The 20,940-nt window shown below is 34.5% G+C and overlaps 1 protein-coding gene across 5 annotated transcripts; it reads right to left on the bottom strand.

Moving 5' to 3' along the window:
- Nucleotides 1-708: 708 nt before the first annotated feature.
- On the bottom strand, nt 709-19,241 carry LOC135651695 (UMP-CMP kinase-like). Of its 5 annotated transcripts, XM_065172035.1 has the most exons (11): nt 18,904-19,228; nt 18,230-18,283; nt 17,878-17,929; nt 16,991-17,108; nt 16,747-16,903; nt 13,777-13,857; nt 13,571-13,678; nt 11,941-12,005; nt 6,784-7,591; nt 6,587-6,705; nt 5,739-6,499 (listed from the first exon to the last, which is right to left on the bottom strand). In XM_065172035.1, exons 2-9 carry the CDS (start codon nt 18,260-18,262, stop codon nt 7,588-7,590), a joined length of 618 nt encoding a protein of 205 aa, XP_065028107.1. In that variant the 5' UTR covers nt 18,263-18,283; nt 18,904-19,228; the 3' UTR covers nt 5,739-6,499; nt 6,587-6,705; nt 6,784-7,587. The 5 variants fall into 5 exon arrangements, with proteins under 5 accessions (XP_065028098.1, XP_065028090.1, XP_065028086.1 ...); XM_065172039.1 differs by lacking the exon at nt 6,784-7,591 and having other exon boundaries at nt 5,768-6,499; XM_065172026.1 differs by lacking the exons at nt 5,739-6,499; nt 6,587-6,705; nt 6,784-7,591 and adding an exon at nt 709-1,214 and having other exon boundaries at nt 18,904-19,241.
- Between the last annotated feature and the right edge of the window lie 1,699 nt (nt 19,242-20,940).

Genomic DNA, 20,940 nt, shown 5'->3' with positions numbered 1-20,940 from the left:
TCTCAATTAAGTGAAAAATAGATTATATGTCATTTATATTTTGTCAAGGAGGCTTGTTAATTTTGTTCAAGACATTTGCCAAGACGATCATCCACTATTTCTTACGCATAGTAATCTTGGTATCCTAACAATTCCTTGTTCTACATTCTGCCATAATACAATAATCATTAGTCAAGAGGATAAGAAAACTAGCTCCACCACTCCAAGAGTCAATATAAAATTTTCTATCAGAATCAAGCTTAAACCATCCTAGCCTATTGAATCATAATATGATTTAATTATGGTGTCTCGACTCATGATTCATCACTAGTCCATAAATATGAACAATAATGACAAAAATAACTAGTTTTAGAATTCCAAATCAGCCACAGACCATTGGCAATAATTAACCTTAAAAGACGAGGGCAATCATCACTCAAAAGAGTATCCTTTTTTTTTTTTGAGATAATACAACTGAGCGTTGATATCTCACTAGTTATTTTGCCATACCTTTTAATAACCCCTAATGCTTTCAAAACTTACAACTTTCTCGATAGTTATTTTGTCATGCCTTTTAATAACCCCTAATGCTTTCAAAACTTACAGCTATTTAAGGTGCATGAAGTATTAGAGAAGGCTAAATCATGATATGATACATATACCGAACCGTATCATAAAATAAACAATGTCTAATACATCGGTAAAATAAACAATTAAAAGCCACAAAAATAACGGAAAACAAATTTGCCATTAAAATTCTCACGGAAAAGGTCACACTAAATTCTCATGTCAAGCCCGAGACAAAAAGGTTATACAGTTCCTCAACATTGCCATTATAAAGCAAGCACCCTCTCTTCAAACCCAAGCCTATCACCCAGCTGATATCTCAGCTAGCAAAACATGTTGAATAGGAAACGAAGTTAAACTGAATCTGAAATTTGATGTCCATCTGCTTGCTAAGTGGTACCTGATTCTCTTTTTTTTTTCTTTTTGGTCCCCTTTCTTTTGGGTGTCCAAACACCTTGAAGTTTAGTATCCAATAATTTTTCTTTAAGGACACGAGCAGAATTTTTTACTTTCAAAAAGAAAGGAAAAGAACATGGGAATGGGATCACTTGCAAATCCTCGTAAAAATCTGAGGAAACAGATGAACACCACAATGGCTATAACTGACAAAATCCAGGACTGTCCCTTCACGTCTTAAAAACTTAAAGCATTTCATTGCGTTTCATATCCTGTTATACAACAATAAAAAACAAGTTAACGCTTTCCACCAGAACAATTGCAAACTATTTTTCCTTTCATGCTTCTTAATGTAAACCAAGAGCACAACATTCTTATGCACAACTGTCACTCTATGTGATAGTAATACAAAATAATCAAGTGCAAAATAGCCATATTCAATATACTAGTTTGACATGAACAATATAGCTTTTTTATAAGGATTATTAATGATATTTCTCACTAAAACAATTTATTATAAGGCCTTTACTAATGTTAGGAAGTACTGACACCAGCTGAATTTGCAGATCACAGTACCAATTTGGTCAACTTCTTAGATTCAGTGGATGTCTTACTATGGTTTGCAAATTACAACCAGATCAGAAACAATGACAGACCATTTTCTGACCACTTACGAAATTTTGGTACATATTTCTAGGACCAACCAATAGGAGTAATATCATTGATATTGTTACATGGTAGATATTCCTATGCCTAATTCTTTGCATAATAAAATTCTGAAAAGGTGAAAATACGTAAAAAGAATTGTTGAGTCAATAAGATTGCAAAACACTTTTTGCATTCATGAGTTTTTGTAGTGTTTACTAGAAATTTTCCCAAAACAAATGTATCAACAAATTATGGAACAGAGTGTTGGGTAAAAAAAATCCAGTAGGCATCACCCACAGAGAAGATAACTGATGAAAATTAAGGCACTTTACAAATCCACACTAGGTGAAAAAAAAGAAAGGCTAAATCAAGTCCATTTGGATTGATAACGAGCCTGAATTCAGGTTCAATTGAATATGTTTCCAACATCTTTTTCTTTTTCAAGTGGAGGGAGCAGACCAAAAGAAAAACAGTGTCTTTTGTCTTAGAGCCCTCTAAAGGGTGCAAGGGCCTCATTCTCTTCCATAATTTACAAGGCTTCTGCTTATTTGGATAGCTATAAAGTATTCCAGGGGTTTGAAAGTTGGGCTTGGGACATGTCATATACTGGTCAATTTGAAAAGACCAATATTTGGCTGACGGATTGTCGTGTACAGGAGAACGAAGGAGGAGTTGACTTTATAGCAGGAATTTCTTGCTTGCTGGATGCAAAACTGGAATAGAACATGCTATAAAACTGTGTTTGAAAATTAGAAGTTGAATCTGATGCTGAGCTTCAGATTAAACCTCTGAACAACGAGAAGACACCACCCTAGAGCCTTTTGAACTTTTGAACAGCTTTAGAAATATTCTAAGCCTGGTTGATAGGTCTAATGAATATAAATTTTCTCATATATATCGTAAGGATAATTATTGGTTAGCTATCTTCTATGGTTTCTAGAGTTTCTGTTATCTGTAGGCAAGATTGGCTTCCGCAATGATGATGCATTTTATGCTCAGAGGAGCATCAGGCATTTTGTAGAAGACTCTTAAAGTAATATAGTTACATTTTTTGGATTTTTTTTCTTTTTTAAGAATAATTTTTGTGCCTTAAAGACTATTTTTGCAAAAATTCGCACATGGCAACATCTCCTATATTCCTAATTTAGTTTTCCCTAGATTGCTCAAAGAGGGAAAAAAAAAGATGTCAATAAAAATTAAATGAGACAAACAAATTTGGTACCATTGAAGATTACAAATCTTGATTAGAGATTTCATCTTTACAATAAATTTTATCATTTTTCAAAAAATGCAAGCATACAGGAATATCATCAAAAGGAGAAGATGATTTTTTTAATTATTTTGAAAATTTCTCCTTAGTAGAAAATAATAAAAAGTCATTATGTTGTAATTTTATTAATTGTGTTTTTCCTTATTGTTGCAGTGTTTCTTTTCTTTCTTGTACTTAGGTGCCTATAAAAAGGGAATAGAATTGCAATTAGAACATCAACCAATGAAATGGATGAACTTTCTGTACTACTTATGTGAGTGGTTAAACTACAATCTACCTTGATAAGTAAGATTGTAGTTGCCACTACTGGAAGTTAGTGGACAAATCTCATGATAAGTAAAGCAAATTAAGAAGCAGAACATCGTTGTTTTTCTCTCCCATAGAGCTCAGTGTGTGTTTGAACTTGTGCTATTTGTACTTTCACTGTTAAAAATGAGTTTTTTTTGTGAATTGAGTGTGTTTCAACTTTCAACAATCATTCAAACGTTCCCCTTTCTGTTTTGTCCTTGTTTTTCTCTTTCCGCCAACCACCTAACCAATCCTGAAACCCTTACATCTTCTTTGGGTTGTCCTACATGAATATCTCATGTATTCTGCCCTCACTTTTCGGTTTGTTAGTAATGAAAATGCCTCAAAACTTCACCAAAGTGATCACATGATTAAACCAAGGAAATCAAACATCAATTTATGATAGTGAGATAGAATCAATTTGTAGTAAGCTACATTGTTGCCTCTATAGATAATTTATAGGTAAGATATATGCAGAATAAGATCCATGCAGCCAACTACAAATAATTATGTATTGATGGTTTGTTGTTATATATAACATTGAATAATAATGTTCAGTAAACTAGAAAAATAGGGCAAGGAAGAAGCATGAATGTATCACATAATAGTTGTAGGCTTGTAGCATTGAATCAACTATGAACACTGACAGAAAACTGCTCAAGATGGTAAAGGCATGTCTAAGATTTAAAGATAAGAAGAGAACCTTATGTATGACATAAGAAAAATTAGATGAAAGTAAAAGGATACAAAGATGGACGTACTAATGAAAAAATTTTCCTACAATAAATTTGAACTTTCTTAGGAAGAAATTGAGCAAGGTTTTAGAAAGCAGATGCAAAATTGTAACGAACATTTATGATAGAATCTAGTAGTATTTGGGTGTGTGACTAGAATATATTGTTGCATACTTTGACTTGTTCACGAAAAGACTGACTGGTGTTCCGAACTACAGACTACATGATGCGAACTAGATTCTTTGTTAGGACAACCAATCACATTACCTTTGAACTAATAGATATAGAATAACATAGTGGCTTTTGTAATAGATAGGTACAATGATGCAGCACATAAGATATGCCCACCACATGGAATTGTCAGCAGGATCAGTTTTTTGATGTTTCTAACATAATAGAATATTCCCTAAATCTGTACCCTTGAAACTTATACATGATACCTACAACTTCAGAATAGATTAACAAAGAATGAAGACCAAGAAGGAAAGAAGGATTTAATTTTCCATGAGTAATAATGTGATTGCTAAACATCAACTTCTCATCAATAAACCAGTTAAGCTCATCTTTAATTAGCTGAGGAACATTTCATCTTTTTTTTTTTACTTCTTTTGGAACATTAGCAAAATAAAGAACAGATCCGTATCCAAAGTACATGTAGCATGCTCAGATTGGTCTAGCAAAAAACTTTTGATAAATACATGTTGCAAAAGGCCGACAAAGTAAAATCACTACCACGAGAATCATGGAAGTGGTATATGGATAAATAACATTAAAGCATAGAGCATTGTTGATATTATACACAGATCATTTGGGTTTAATCTGACATATAAGAAAAAATGATGAAAAAAATGATAAATCCGCTCTAGACATGCTTTCGGTGTTTTTGAGAATTTTCCAATAGGCAAGTTGCAAGGGATATGAAGTGGTGCCATCAGTCGATGGCCTGGAGATGTGAAATGTCAATTTCTCAGCATCCTAGAACCCTTGGGTAGCACCAGATTGTATGGAGCTTCGATTATATGTCTAAGGATGGATCATTGCTTGGTCTTATTGTCGATGTCGCATTCGCACTTGTGCACAATGACTTGTATATGGTGGATTGCCTTGAGTCCTTTGTTGTGTGATCATTCAGAGCTTGCGAAGTCCATATTTTTATTTTGTAACATCTATAAAGCAAGGATCATAATTTCGTACTGTACTAGAGTTTCGAGCGTAGCTCGGTACGATACGATATAAAGTACTGATAAATAAATAAATATATATATATATATATATGTTTTTAAAAAAAAGGCGGCGATGTCCTCCTTTTTCTGCTCGTGTGGGGAGAAGAAACCGAGGTTTCCTTTTCCCCGCACAAAAAAGGGTGACGAGGCGATGTCGCCACCTTGTCGCCTCGTTTCTTTTGCTCGCGTGGGGAGAAGAAACGTCGCCTCGACGACGCTCCGTTTCTTCTCCCTACGACATCACCAAGGCTTCGTCTCCCCACACAGATGAGGAGAAGTCGCCGACGACACCGAGGCCTCGTCGCCTCAGATGAGGAGGCAGCATCTCATCTGTGGCAACCAGCGAAGGAGGGCAACGACGGCTCAGGATCATCGAAGGAGAGCGGCATCGGATCTCCAGGTTCTCCCTTCTCTTCTCCCTCTTCTTTCTTCTCCCTCAGCTCTCCCTCGGCTAATACCACCCGGTAACGGGCAGTGACGATCGAAATCGACTGTCACAAACCGATTTAGGGTGGTAACGAGATAGAAGCAACCCCGATCGACAGTACCGCCCGGTACGAGCAGTATTATTCGAAATTAAAATCCTTGCTATAAAATATCCTTTGCAAACGAACATAAGAAGGGTGTCGCATTATTTAGACAAAATCAGCTAAGTCACAGTTATGCTAGTGTTGTGCCAATCAGTGATTTAAAAAGCGCTAGGCGCCAAAAGGCGCCAAGGTCCAAAAACGCCCGAGGCGCTAGGCGCTCGCCCAGGCGCTCGCCCGAGCGAAGCGAGGCGCTAAAATATAAAAATATATAATATAATTAATAAATATAATTATTTAAAATTTTAAATAAAAATATGCTATTAAATTAAGAAAATCTAAGATACAAAATCATAATGTCACATTAACAAAAAGTTTCAAAATTCAAAACATTAACATTTTACATCAAAGTCATTCATCATAATCAATATTATCGTCATTTTCACACAAATCATCTTCATTGAATTCGTCTTCTTCCTTTTGTTCTTCGATTCCTTCCTCTTCATCAAGATATGTTTCATTCTCTATGTCTTCAACAATAGCAAGAGCCGAACTTGATGCTTTTGCACTCATTTTTCTCTTTGACATCTGTCTTGTATATGTTTGTAATTCTCCAGCACCTGAAGCTCTTGCCACATCTCCCCACGTCAATCTATCATCTTCAAATACAAGCTCGTCTTCAGCATCTTGCAAGTTAGCACCCATTTCTCCTATTAACCACTCATTTGAATCATCAATATCTTGTAATGAGATTGAATCAAATCTATTTTTCAAATCATGACGAGTCTTCAAAGCTTGATTATACTTTATGTAAACAAGATCGTGCAATCGTTGATGTTCTAACCGATTTCTTCTCTTCGAGTGAATCTGTCATGTCATATAATTTAAAAATATATTAATACATATATCTAAATAAATAAATTAATTAAAATAAAAATATTTAGTAATACTTACATGCTCAAAGACACTCCAGTTTCGTTCACAACCCGAAGCACTACATGTCAAACTAAGTACTTTGACAGCAAATTTCTGTAAGTTCGGGGTGGAATTTCCAAATAGACTCCACCATTCAGCTGCAAAATTTATGTTATTATTAGCAATAACATAGTAACATAATATATATGAAATTAATTATATCAAATTATTAATACCTGGAGAGGTAGTTGTCCTGGATCGAACGGCAATTGAAATTCCAAAAAGACCTTCAGCATTTTTATATAAAGATAATTCATGAATAATCTTATCTTGAACCTCAATACTGGGAACTAATCTTGCAACACACTGATATAACCCACTCAAAACTTCTGCATCAAATCCAACAGATTTAATCTTATAAAAGAATTCAGGGTTCAAATAATATCCTGCTGCATGTAAGGGACGATGAAGTTGACAATTCCATCTTTCGTCAATGATTGTAAAAATTTTCTCATATTTTTCTTCATTTTCATTAAAAGATCTTTTAATCGTCTCCTTTGCTCTATCCATAACCTCATAAATATATCCCATTGCAGGCTTATTTTCATTATCCACCAATCGAAGGACTCGAACAAAAGGGCTCATTACCTTTAATATATAAACTACATGATTCCAAAAGGATGGCATTAAGATGATATCAGCAGCCCTCTTGCCTTTTGCTTCTTTTGCCCATGCTTGTCACCCATTTCTCAGAGGTAAACATATTTCTCAAAGTATGTTTTTGACGATGCACGCTCTGTAATGTCAAGAATGAAGTAGCAAATCGGGTAACACCATGTCTCACTAATTCTTTATTCCCTGTAAATTCTCTCATCATATTCAAAGCCCCAATGTGATTATAAAGAAATCCAACAACAAAAATTGCCCTTTCTAAGGTTTTCTTGATTTCTAAGATCTTTCCAATATCTTCCAACATTAAATCAATACAATGTGCTGCACATGGAGTCCAATACAAGTGTTGTCTTTTTGATTCAAGCAATTTACCTGAGACAAAGGATAACAAAAATGATAAGACTTAAGAGTTTAACACACTTAATTGAAGATAAAATAATTAACAAAATCAAAAGATGAATATTACCAGCTAAAACATAGTTGCTTCCATTGTCGGTTATGATTTGAACGATATTTTGTTCTCCAATTTCTTCCACGAAGTTGTCAAGTAAATCATATATCTTATCTCCAGATTTTACAAAAGATGAAGCATCTATTGACTTCACAAACATAGTCCCTAAAGAACAATTAACCATAAAATTAATTATACTCCTGCGCCTCCTGTCAGTCCAAACATCTGACATAATAGAGCAACCATGTGTTGCCCATGATTCTTTATGACCCTTTAGTAAGTCATTTGTATAATTCAACTCTTTTTGCAGCAATGGAACTCGCATCTCATAATAACTTGGAGGTTTTAATCCTGCACCATATCTTCCAATAGCTTCAATCATATCCTTAAAACTGTCTAAACGAGTTGTACTAAGGGGAAGACCAGCCTGATAGAAGAAGCGAGCAATGTGCTGAATTGTTCTTCCTCTTATTTCTTTATCACAAGCATCACTTATATTTGTTTGTCTCAATTTTGAGCCTCCTGCTTGCCCTTGTTGTTTCTGGGATCCTTGAAGCATATATAGATCCATCGGTCCTTTTCTACCTTTTTTTAGTACTCATAACTTCTTTTCCCTTTTTGTCGTATACTCTTTTTTCACTTGGGTTAATACTCGTAGAATAATCTTCTTCTTCATCTCTGATATGTTCAACATTGTCTTCTGGTAAATTCCCATAAGATTCATTCTTTTGTGTCTTCTTTTCATTCATATAATTCAGCAACTCTTCTTTTACCTCAGGTAGACATTTTTTGCAAGCTGCTGCATTCTTGAAATTTCCTACTAGATGTTGTTTTGCACGAAAAATACAACCTCTGGTAGTCTTATCGCAGAATATGCAAGTCACTGCATTAGGATCTTTCGGATCCTTCAAATAATTATACTTCCATGCAGGATCTTTTTTTGATACCATTGGAGACTCTATTGAGTTGCTTTCTGCACTTGCCATTTATGTTGAAACCTAACAATAATTTCAAATAAATAAAAATTAATAACATTACAATCAAAATAATATATTATTAATCTATTAACAGAAAATTAATCATTTTAAAAATCAAATAAACTTAATATTAAGAGTATACTGAGCCTGATGGAGAAACGAGGAAGCATTGGCGAGCGGCAGCAGCGGCGGCGGCAGTAGCGGCGAGCGGCGGCGGCAACAGTAGCGGCGAGCGGCGGCAGCAGCAGCGGCGAGCGGCAACAGCAGCAGCAGCGGCGAGCGGCGGCAGCGACAGCGGGAAAGGGAAAGGGAGAGGAAGGTGCGAGCAGCGGGAGGCCTCGAGGGAGGCGCGAGCAGCGGGAAGGCTCGCGGGAGGGCTCACAGGAGGCGAGAGGGCTCGCAGGAGGCGCGAGCAGCGGAAGGGCTCGCAGGAGGCGCGAGCAGCGAGAGGGCTCGCGGGAGGCGCGAGCAGCGACACCGGCGAGCAGCGGCAGCGAGAGCAGCGGCAGCGAGCGACGAGATCGCGATCGGGATCGGGATCGAGAGCGGCAGCAGGTTAGTGTTGGGTTAGGGTTCGGGTTAGGGTTGGGGTTATATCGGTTTAGTTGGTTCGATTGAACCAACTAATAACCGAACCAGGACCGAACCAGACCTAAAATTCTGGTTCGGTCGCCTTGGTTTACCCAGGCGCTCGCCCGAAGCGCCCAGCGCCTGGGCTCGGGCGAGCGCCCAGGCGGCGCCTGTTTGAAGCGCGCCGCCTGGGACATTAGCGAGGCGCTCGGGCCTCGCCTCGCCTCGCCCGAGCGCCCGAGCGCCTTTTGCAATCACTGGTGCCAATGGAATATTATATACAAAGGCGAGGCCACTGTTTGGCTTGTTTTGACTAGCATAAGGGGTGTACCAACCATTTTATGCCAAGTTATATTATGCCTACAACATACCAAAATTCCCGTCCTGTCAATATTTAAAACCTTACTATCAAGAAATTATTAATCATTAGAAATCATTATTGTTATGTTCCTCAAAAATTTAATATAATAGAAAAGCCTACCACTTGAAATGGTAAGACTGCATAAATTACCCCTTCTTAAACCCTATATCTGTCAAAGCCTTCTACAATTGTCACCCTTTTTACCTTAACCTATTAACTTTCAAGGGTTTAAATTGGCACCCAACTGTTCGACTAAGCACTCAGGTGCGGCGAGGCAAGGCCCAACATCCTCAGGCCTTAACGAGGTGGTGCGCTTCAATGAAGTGCCGCCTAGGCACTCACCTGAACCCAGGCATCAAGCGCCTCGGGTAAGCACCTGGTTCAAACGAAGTAGCCGAACCAGACTATTAAATCCGATTCGGTTAAACAGTGGCTAGTTGGTTTGATTAAACCAAGCTACAGACTACTACTATACTTATAAAATAGCATAGAGGTTTTAATCTCCCACCATATCTTCCAATAGCTTCAATCATCTCTTTAAAATTGTCTAAACAACAATTACTAAAGGGAAGACCAGCCTGATCGAACAAATAAGCAATGTGCTAAATTGTTCTTCCCCTTATTTCCTTATCACAAGTATCACTTATATTTGTTTGTCTTAATTTTGCTCCTGATTGCCCTTGTTGCATTTGTGGCCCTTGATACATATACAAGTCCATCGGTCCTTGTTTATCCTTCCTAACAACCATGGCTTCTTTTTCTTTTCTGTCATATACTCTTTTCCGACTTGGATTGATACTTTCAAAATAATCTTCTTCTTCATCATCTCTAATATATTCAACATTATCCTCAAATAAAATTTCATAAGATTCATTCCTTTGCACTTTTTTTTCAGTCATAAAAGTCAATTATTTATGAGGCTATGGATAGAACAAAGAAGACGATTAAAAAGTCTTCTGATGGAAATGAAGAAAAGTATAAGAAAATATTTGCAATCATTGATGAAAGATGGAATTGTCAACTTCATTGTTCATTACATGCAACAAGATATTATTTGAACCCAAAATTTTTTTATAAGAACACCTACATTAAGTTTGATGCAGAAGTTGTAAATGGGTGCAAAATTAGTTCTAAGCCTTGAGGTGCAAGATAAGATCATACATGAATTATCTTTACATAAGAATGTCGATAGTCTTTTTGGAATTTCAATGGTAGTTCAATCTAGGACAACTACATCCCCAGGTATTTATAAATTTATATAATTAATTTCATGTATAATATATTATTGTTAATAAAGTAAATTTTGCAGTTAGATTGTGAAATCTATTTGGAAATTTCACTCCGAATTTATAGTAATTAACTATCAAAATTCTTAATTTGACTTGTAGTGCTGCAGGTTGTGAGCGAAATTAGAGTGTTTTTGAGCATGTAAGGATCACAGAATATTTTTATTTTAATTAATATATTCTTTTTTAAATTACATGGCATGATAGATTCATACAAAAAAGAAATCGGTTAGAGCATCAATGATTACATGTCTGGTTTATATAAAGTATAATCAAGCATTAAAGGCTCGTCATAATTTGCGAAATACCATTGATCCGATCTCATTATAGACATTGATGATTCAAATAAGTGATCGATGGGGAATAGAGCGAACTTGTAAGATGCTGAATATGAGCTTATATTTAAATATGACAGCTTGATATGGGAAGATGTGGCAAGAGCCTTAGGTGTTTAGAGAATTACAGATATATACAAGACATATAATAAAGGCAAAAATAAGTACAAAGGCCTCAAATTCATCTCTTGTCATTGTCGAAGACGAAACATATTTTGATAAAAATGAATGAGGAAAAGAAAATTGATGATATGTTTGAAAATGACAATGTTAATTATGATGATAATTGAATTTGATGTAAAACTTTATTGTTTTAAGTCTTTTGACATTTTTGTTATTAGAAGATGGATAATATGACTTGGTAGTTGATACTTTAGATCTTTTTAATTTAATATCGTATTTTTATTTACATAATCATATTTATCAATTGTATTATATATTTTTTTATATTTTAATATTTTATAGTGCCTCACTTCGCTTGAGCTAGTGACTAGCGCCCTCGAGTACCTTAGGACCTTGGCACCTAGTGCTTTGTAAATCGCTGTTAACTTTCAAGAATGTGCAAAGAGAAAAAAAAGAACTTTCTCTTCCACTTAACCATATCTAATGTTTGATTACCATGGAAAAGGTAGTCTCTTAGTAAAAAAATAATTTATTTGCAACATTAATTGATAACAATGTATGGCAACTAAAAGTATTGTGTCAATGATACTAATTATGCTGGCATCATGGAACCAGTACCTCAAGGCAGCAAGGACTGGTTGAACTTTTTCAAAAACCTCATTCACAGTTCCTACTGCATTAATCTGCACACAGTGATATTACTGTTAAGTGTTAACACAGAGAATATGCTCAAAAAAATGATAAATCAAATTCTACTGGGTAGGAAAGCAAAACTCTAACAGCACTTTACCATAAAATTTTTTATAACTGCTACCACAAGTTATTTAATTAAGAACTTTGATTCACTGGATGGATGAATAAATGATCATACATCTTCTAGTTTAATATATGACACTTGGAGACACTAATTAGTAAAAGATTAAAATTAAATAAACTGAGATGAAATCTCCATTTCAAGAACAAAAAACAATGCAAATTGAATCAGATTTACATTTTTTTATACTTTACTATTAAATGATTAAAACTATTTCTGCTATTTGCAGGTATAATAACAGTAGTAACTTTCTCGGACTGGAACTTGAGATTCTAAAATTCATTTAAACCGAGTTATATATAATGTTTGGGTGCTTCAATGAAAAACACATTAATTTGTGCATGCATAATATGGGCTTGATTTGCTAACTCATCAGGGCCTAAAGATGAATTTGAGGAAGAACAGTTAGTTATTTTTGTTAGTATTTAGCTATTTGGAGCTTTGGACTCATGTTGACAATCATTTTCCATTATATCAATAATTTAGATCAGAATAGGTTTGCTTAGGGTTCACGCCCTAGATAGATGAGAGTGAACCATCACAAAGTATAAGTTAAAGGTAAACAAGTTTTCGTTTTTGGCAGTTGACACAGAACCTCATATCTTTCTCTTTCCTCTTTCTGCCATTTGTTAGTTGCTCTTCTCACTCTATTTCACTAATTTAGCATGACAGTGACTCGAACTGACTCCATTTAACCAAATTTCCTAATGTGACTGCTAAATATCAGGGTAATGACATCATTATAACAGAAATATAACAAACCAAGGAGATGTCAGAACCTCATCTTGCCGTTAAAACTCCAACAGGACAACACTGGCATGTCTGCCATCCAAAACTAAACTAGTAGTGGACTCTCCTACGATATAAGCATTTTATAAGTTTTCCAAATAATTTAAGGCTCAGCAATCAGGCATTTAAAGAAATTGTAGCTTGAAAAAATGCTGGAAAGTTTTGGTACAAATTTAAAAGAAAGCTCATTCAAAATATCAATTACCATAGCATCCAGCATAGGTGCTCTTAATCTTTCACCATTCACATGTTTAATGCAGGAAAAGATTGGAACTCTAATAACCTAAGTAAAAAACTTCATGTATCAAGTGGAAATATTGAACATAAATATCCAATAAAGTGATGAACTGCTTTAGTGTTGTGATAAGATAATGTTTCTAGACAAAATGAATTTCCACAAAAACACCAAAACACCAAACAACCACAACACCTAAAGGGAACACAAAAGAATGGCATCCATTAAAATATATAAAAATATATAGACATTCGAGTGACTCAGTATATCAAGATGAGGCATATAGTATATGTCATTCTGGTACAGGAATATGTAGAACAGGATCTAAAAACTGAAGAAAGTGAAAGGGGAAGTGTTATAAATACCAGTCCTAACAAAAACAAATTCATGGCCTATTATTTTCAAATTACCTTGCAAACTTTTCCTTTTGCAGAGTAATAATCTATTACAGGAAGATTCAGTTTCTTGAACACTTCGAGACGTTTCTTCATTGTATCAATATTATCATCAACTCTTCCCTGGACAAATTGATCACTTGCAGTAATAATCAACTCAAATCCAAAGAATTATAAATTTTGGAAATATTGAGAATCAAAGTCATTAAAGCAACAACAACCTGATTACGGTTTAGTACTCGTTTAACCATCTCCTCCTCAGGGCAGTCAAAAAAGAGCACAATATCTGGTTCAACCCCAACCTGCACCGAGTAAAGTGAGTCACAGAAAAAAGCCCTTGTTTACAAGTACAATTAAGCATCCCCTCACAGTACATTAGCACTAGAAGGGCAATGTGTTACACATATCTATGCATACTAATGTATAGATATTATTTCCTTGGTTAAAATATGTAATGCAAATCCTATTGATCAGCTTCATGGTATGTTTATTTCTAGAGCAAAGATCCTTGTGAGCTAGCAATTCCTAATAAAAATACAACAGCAGACCAAATTAAATGGTCATGTCAAATACAATAATGGGAAATTGAAAAATCATCTCTATTTCCTCATAAACTTATTAAGAATTTAAGACAACCAGCTATAGATTCCACCAGTGTTGTCACCGACCACTCACCTAGGAGTTCGGGCGACGCGAGGTGAGCCCCGAGCACCTCAACTATAGCAACTTCACTCGAGCACCACCTAGGCAAGTGCCTAGCAATGTGCAGCTCGAGTACTCGCTTGGTCCAACCCAAGCAACCAAACCCAAGTTACACTAGAAATGTCAAGTGGTTTGACCAGCTCAATTTGAAACTGAACGAAGTGGTTCAGTCCAGACCAAATAAGGAATAAGTCACAGTTTGTACCCCCCTACTCCCCCCTCGCACGTCATAAACCCTATCGATCTTGCTATATTTGAAACCAATTTTCCTCCCTCCACTTCCATTTGCTTCCTCTCTAGTGGTAGTGACCTTGTGTGTACAGCCATGATGGGTGCTTCCTCCATTGATCCTTCCTCTCCAATGGCCACAATTCCGAGTGCACATTTGTCATGGCTATTTCCTCCAATGTCAAATGCTTCCTCTCTAACAAACATGACCCCTGGAGGTGTCTCTATCAAGTGTGGCAACATCCCCTTTCCTCTCGTGCATGGACCCCTTCCCCCTAATGATGTTGATGATTTCCGTGGACGTTTATAATCATTGACTTTATTAATGAAATTGTTGGAATTTTACTATAAATCTTCTTTTGTTTTATTGTGTTTATTATTAGAATTAAATAACTTAATACTTAAATGCTTTATAGATAGTTGAACTAAGGATTTTAATTTCGAATGATATCGATCCGCCAATAGACCGATACATGGACCGCCCGCTACTGGGCGATATCATAGATTGGGGTTGTTTTCGCCCCATTACCGTAGCGGGCGGTATTAGCCGAGGGAGAAGGAAAAAGAGGGAGAAGAAAAGGGAGAACCTGGAGATCCGATGCCGCTCTCCCTCGACAATCCCGATCTGTCACTGCCCTCCCTCGTCGGATGCCACAAATGAAATGTCACCTCCTCCTCGTCTGAGGTGACGAGGCCTCGGCGTAGTCAACGACTTCTCCTCATCTGCGCGGGGAGAAGAAACGAGGCAACGCCGCCTCTTTTTTTTATTTTTTAACATCTATGCTCGTACCGTACCAAGCTGAGATCAAAACTTCGGTACGGTACGAAATTGCAATCCTTGAGTTGAACATATATAATTTGATGTTTTGATAGTATTTTTTTAATATGAAATGATATGAAACTCATGTATTTTACTATAATGATTGCTTTATCCATAATTATATTTTTATAATTTTGTACATCGGTGGGCATCTCACTTTATTTAGACGAGAACCTAGGCAAGCACCTAGCACCTCCAGCATTTTAGAACCATGCACCTTTTAGCACCTAACATCTTTGACAACATTGGATTCCATGAGCAACCACTAGGGAAGTTAGGCTCATGTACATGCACAATAGATTTTCTTACACTCTTCTGAATAAGACCTAAGTTCCTATCTATTATCAACATAGTCCTGCAAATAGTCCCCTTAAATAATATGCAATAATATGTAAGCATATCTTAATTCGTGGAAACACATTTATAATTATTTCAACACATCATTAGCACTCATCATGTTGAACTTATGATTAGAACCACATTACTATAAATAACAAGAGAAAAGACCACATGAAAGCATCATCAATATGGCGAAAATGTTCTCCCACCAACAATAATCCATATATAGTGATTGTATTATAATTATACCACAAGACATATACCATGACACTATTTTTCTAGAATTATATACCTGAAAAAAATTAGCATAGCAACTGAAAGATATCCCTAATAAATAATATCTTAATATTTAGATATGAGAAAAAATATTTTCCTTAAAAAATATTATAACTGATGGTAATAAATGATCACTAGGAAATAGAAGTGATGAACCTCAATTGCTGTTGTTTTATACAATAATAAAGTTATTAATATAAGTTGCCAATATAGATACTAGAGACTATAAAGTCTGGACGCAACAGTCAGCAATAGATATGGATTCAATTTAAAGGTCTTAAGTTTTCATAGATTCAGTATTTATCCAAAACTGCAATTGCATATCAACCAATAAGGTCTATTTGTTGTGGGTAAGCCATTGACATTGAAGGTATGAAACTGATTTCAACTGAAAGAGACTAATAAAGATAGTGACGAAGGACAATATTGATCTCATTCTAACAAAAAGAAAGTAACAAAATATGGCAAAGCAGGATTTGCAAGTCCAATCTACACGTAGCATGTGGCTTGTAGCCACAGTTTATCATAATTAGAGACCTTCCTTTGATCTGATCCTAATTAATATGTGACTTTCATCTCGTGTAATTACCAATTATATCATGTACAATACTTTATGAAGATGATAAAAACAGATTCTTAATAACAGAAACAATAATAACCTTAGTTAGTCAATTATCATTTCTATGTATTAGATTACTTGGAGATCATGGCACAATATGCAAACACGTAAAATAGCGAAAATAACTAGATGAGAACATACAATTATATATATGAAAAGATGAGTGACTTAACAACCCAATAGTAAATAAAAATGAAAAAAACTCACAATCCTCTCGAAAGAAATACGATTTTCTTCATTTCGAGGAAAACCATCAATTAGAAACTTATGGTTCCCACTTGAATGAATTGCTTTCCTTAGCAAGTTGACAGTTATTTCTGAAGGAACAATCTTCCCGTCCTTGATTATGTCATGGATCATTGTTCTACGGAGCAAAATTTGTTAAGGCAAAGTTTTCTTATTGACATCATAAAATAACATGTTAAAAAGAATAATGACTCTGACTACATACCCATTTTCACTATTGGAGGACATTTCCTCTCTCAACAGATCACCAGCACTCAGATGTGCAAATCTGAAGGTTTCAGCAATTTTCACACATTGGGTTCCTTTCCCACTGCCAGGACCACCTGGAACACGCGAAATAACTTCAGCAAGCTATGAAGTCTGGCTAGAATTTCCATGAGTAATAAAACCTAAATTCAGATGAGGTAAAAGTCACAGATAAAACTTGCTCTTGCAGTAATCTGATAATTTAAGTAGACTAATACTCTATCTAGTAGTAAGGCAAAATTTCAGCACTGACAGAATGTCTTAAAAAGTATTAACTTGTGTCTCATCAACATTAAAACTAAGTTTACTGCCAAATAAGGTAAAAAAAGGCAGAAAAACTCTCTTGCAATTTATTCAAGGAGACTAAGACACTTCTCAGGAGTGAGACATACTGGGCTGTTTCAATGACTTAGAAGCATTGAATCTATTTCTTTCAACATGTGCATGTTTGCATTGAGCTGCCTAAAACATTTAATCAACACATTAACCAAGGTAACATGCATGTGAAAAGTATGAAAAGCAAAATCTTCTAGATATTCTTCATCACTCAGAGTGAATGTTTAAGATTTATTGTGCATTATTTGATACAAAAATACCCAAATTATGGAAATACATTTCTTATTTGGCATACATGGTCAAGTACATAAACTAAACCAAAGTAAAGCACAGTGCAAACAAGAGTGATAATAAATGCATTGCAAATATATTCATAAAAAAAGCTTCCAATTAGCTTGTCTGTAGATTAAAAAGAAAAGAAAAGCTATAGAGAAGCCCAATTTAAACAAATAATAAGTTATCTAAAATAATATTATTTGTGTTTATCAAAGTTCAAATTTAATGTCTTACCCAAAACAAAAGCTATAAAAGGATTGCATCTGTTAGATGAAGCCTCTGTCGCCTACAAGAGATAAAAGGAACGGATGAGAAATAAAATTCACAAAAGTGTAAACAAATTGCTGATAGCATCGCTATCACTAATAAGAAAAGTAACACCAAACATATTAAACAGTAGACATAGTCCAGTTACATTTGCTAAAAAGTAGTACCAACGTATACTAAAAAAAAAAAGAAACAACTAACTGCATGGACAAAAAGCTTAAAGCATGTGATATATCCCATGATGCAACAAAGTTCAATGCAGTTGTAGAAGTTCCATAAGAAGAAACTAGGCAACAACAAAGTGAATATAGATGCATACCAATTTTGCAATCACTGTTTTGAAGAACGCCATGAACCTCAAAACATTTGGCACCTACGGTGGACATCCACACGTAATAAACAACAAACAATGTTTATTCAAAAGCAAAGAAGCTAGTAATAAGAAAATCAGATGGGTCCATATTTGGCAGAAAAAAGTAAACAATACAAGTCCCAATATTTTACTTGATTTCTGCAACACGATAGAGAATGCCGCTTGCAGGAAGAGAGAATTTACGAACAGACCAAGATCATATAATCCAGATCCGATCTGAATCTTTGACAACTAAAAATTGATCGAATCCCATTGATTTTTTTCCCCGAACTATGACCAAAATCCCGATTAGATACAACAATTATATGGAAATGTGGAAAACATTTTCACTTTCAATGGACTTTAGATAAAGATTCTTATGAGGAAAAAACCAGAACGCTTGAAGATGATAAATTATGCAAAAATAACCATCAAGGAGGATAAACAAAACTTAAAACTTCTGTTCTAGTGATGCGGTACTTCATATTTGAAATGATTTACCACATCAGCATTTCTTTAAATTTACCCGTCTTTCTCAAACCTTAATAAGACATAGATCAAAATTCACGTTGTTTAAGAATAAATGGTTTTGTTCCCTTAACAAAACTCTAGAAAGATAAGCACAAGAAATTAGAAAGAACCTTGATTTTTCAATTGAAAGATAAATCTCTACTCCCTGTAGGAAACCCAAGAAATGACGGTGGCACGTTGACCGGCGGCCTTATTTGTCGTTGATCACATGCGCTCTGTCTGACGGTCGACAGCAGCCGAAGCGGCAGCGATGACGGTGGCGCGTCACCGATTTGGCGGCGGATTTCCAACTCGAAAAGGCGTTTTTGAGAAAACAAACGCCGGTGAAGAAGTCACGAAAGAGCACTTCTCCCGCCGACCTTGACGAGGAAGAGGAAGCAAATAGGTGTCCGGAGAGGGTACTCATGCAGTGAAGTGGAATTTTGATTGAATTTAGGGTTTTTCTTGGATCCGTCCGATCAGAGGATATTACTATTCGTAAACTTTTTTTTATTATTTAAAATCCTATAAATAAACATATTTATTTTTTAATTTTATAATTTAATTCTAATAATTTTTTTCATTCTTACATAAAATCAATTTTTTTTCTCCTTCTCTTTCTCCTTTTTTAATAATAAGAGATAACATAAAACAATTAAAAAAGAAAATGAGACGAATTAAATATAAAAAATACGAAATAGTTTTTAATATTTATTAAAATAATTTAATATTTTTAATACTATATATAAATAATAATTCAAAAGACATCATTTTTTAATCAATTACATTAAACTAGGAGTTGTTATGTTTCAAATCTTTACAAATTATCTAATAAAATATGTGAAAAAAGATAATTAATTGAGACTTTGCAATGAAACTAAAATACAACTCTTATGTTTTTTATAATACTTAGTGAATATACGAAAGGTTCAGATTCTTTTTTAAAAATAGTGTAATTGTGTAAATCTCTATAAATTCCTATCATTTTTATAAAATCATAAATACACAAGTTGTAAATATATATATATATATATATATATATATATATGGTGAAACAAATTTTAAATTTATTTTTTAAAATAAAAATTATATTATTTTAAACTTAAAAATATCGTAATTAAATCAAATAGTTATGACTCATTAAACCTTAAGTTAATTTCCTAGGATTATGTAAATGTTAACTTTTTTAATTATACCATTATTAAAAAATAATATAATTTGTTATATCTTTTATCGATTGTTAACTTTCCTTACTAATTCATTTACAAATGAGTAATACAATGTACGTCTTAGTTGAACAAAAAATTTAATTAAATTATAATTTTTATATCTCTTTTGTACGATATTTTAATGCATGTATGAACATAATTAAGTCACTATATTACTAATATGATCATATTTTTTTTTACAAATCACTAATATGATCACAGTTAAGACTCAACACTTGGAGTTCGATCAATCTGAATATGATATAACACATCGATTTGGACGTCATGTCAATCTCCAAAGATGATGGAGCATCATAACGATACAAGACCATTATTATATAAATTGATATCCCCATCTATGTATTCATTATGAGTGTCACTAAACTAAAATTTAATATTCAAAATAAACCAAAATTAACTTATTAAATCAACTATATTCCTTTAAATTAAATCAACTCATTCGTTTTACAACAATTTAACTTAACCCAAGATTTAGACTGATTCAAAGTAAATGAAAGTTATTTTTAACAATAAAGTAAATGATAAATATTAAAATTAAATGATATTAATATATGTTTATTTGATAAAATTGAGTAAGCTAACTATACGTCTTACCATCACATTCTTGTGTATTTTGACAAGAATTTCAACGATAAAATATCAGTGAAGGAATGAGTTAATCAATAGATCATAATACAATTATAGTCAGCCCTCTAATCGTTTGGGCCATTGCATTCCTCGAGCGCACATATAACTCTGATTGATGGACATTATATAATTCATCCTTTGTCTCTTTAATACTATCTCGGATGTCGGCACTAATAATACCAAGTGGGGTTTGCTCTTTATAGGCTTTAAGGATATTGACTTCTTATGACTTGTCTTAAGGAACTATTATCAACCATCCTCTTGGATAGGGAGAGTTGGAGGCACTTGGGTACCCTATTGGCTCAACACCAA

The sequence above is a fragment of the Musa acuminata genome, chromosome BXJ1-4, assembly GCF_036884655.1.
Source record: "Musa acuminata AAA Group cultivar baxijiao chromosome BXJ1-4, Cavendish_Baxijiao_AAA, whole genome shotgun sequence".
Classification (NCBI taxonomy): domain Eukaryota; kingdom Viridiplantae; phylum Streptophyta; class Magnoliopsida; order Zingiberales; family Musaceae; genus Musa; species Musa acuminata.
This window is presented reverse-complemented; position numbering and strand designations above follow the sequence as displayed.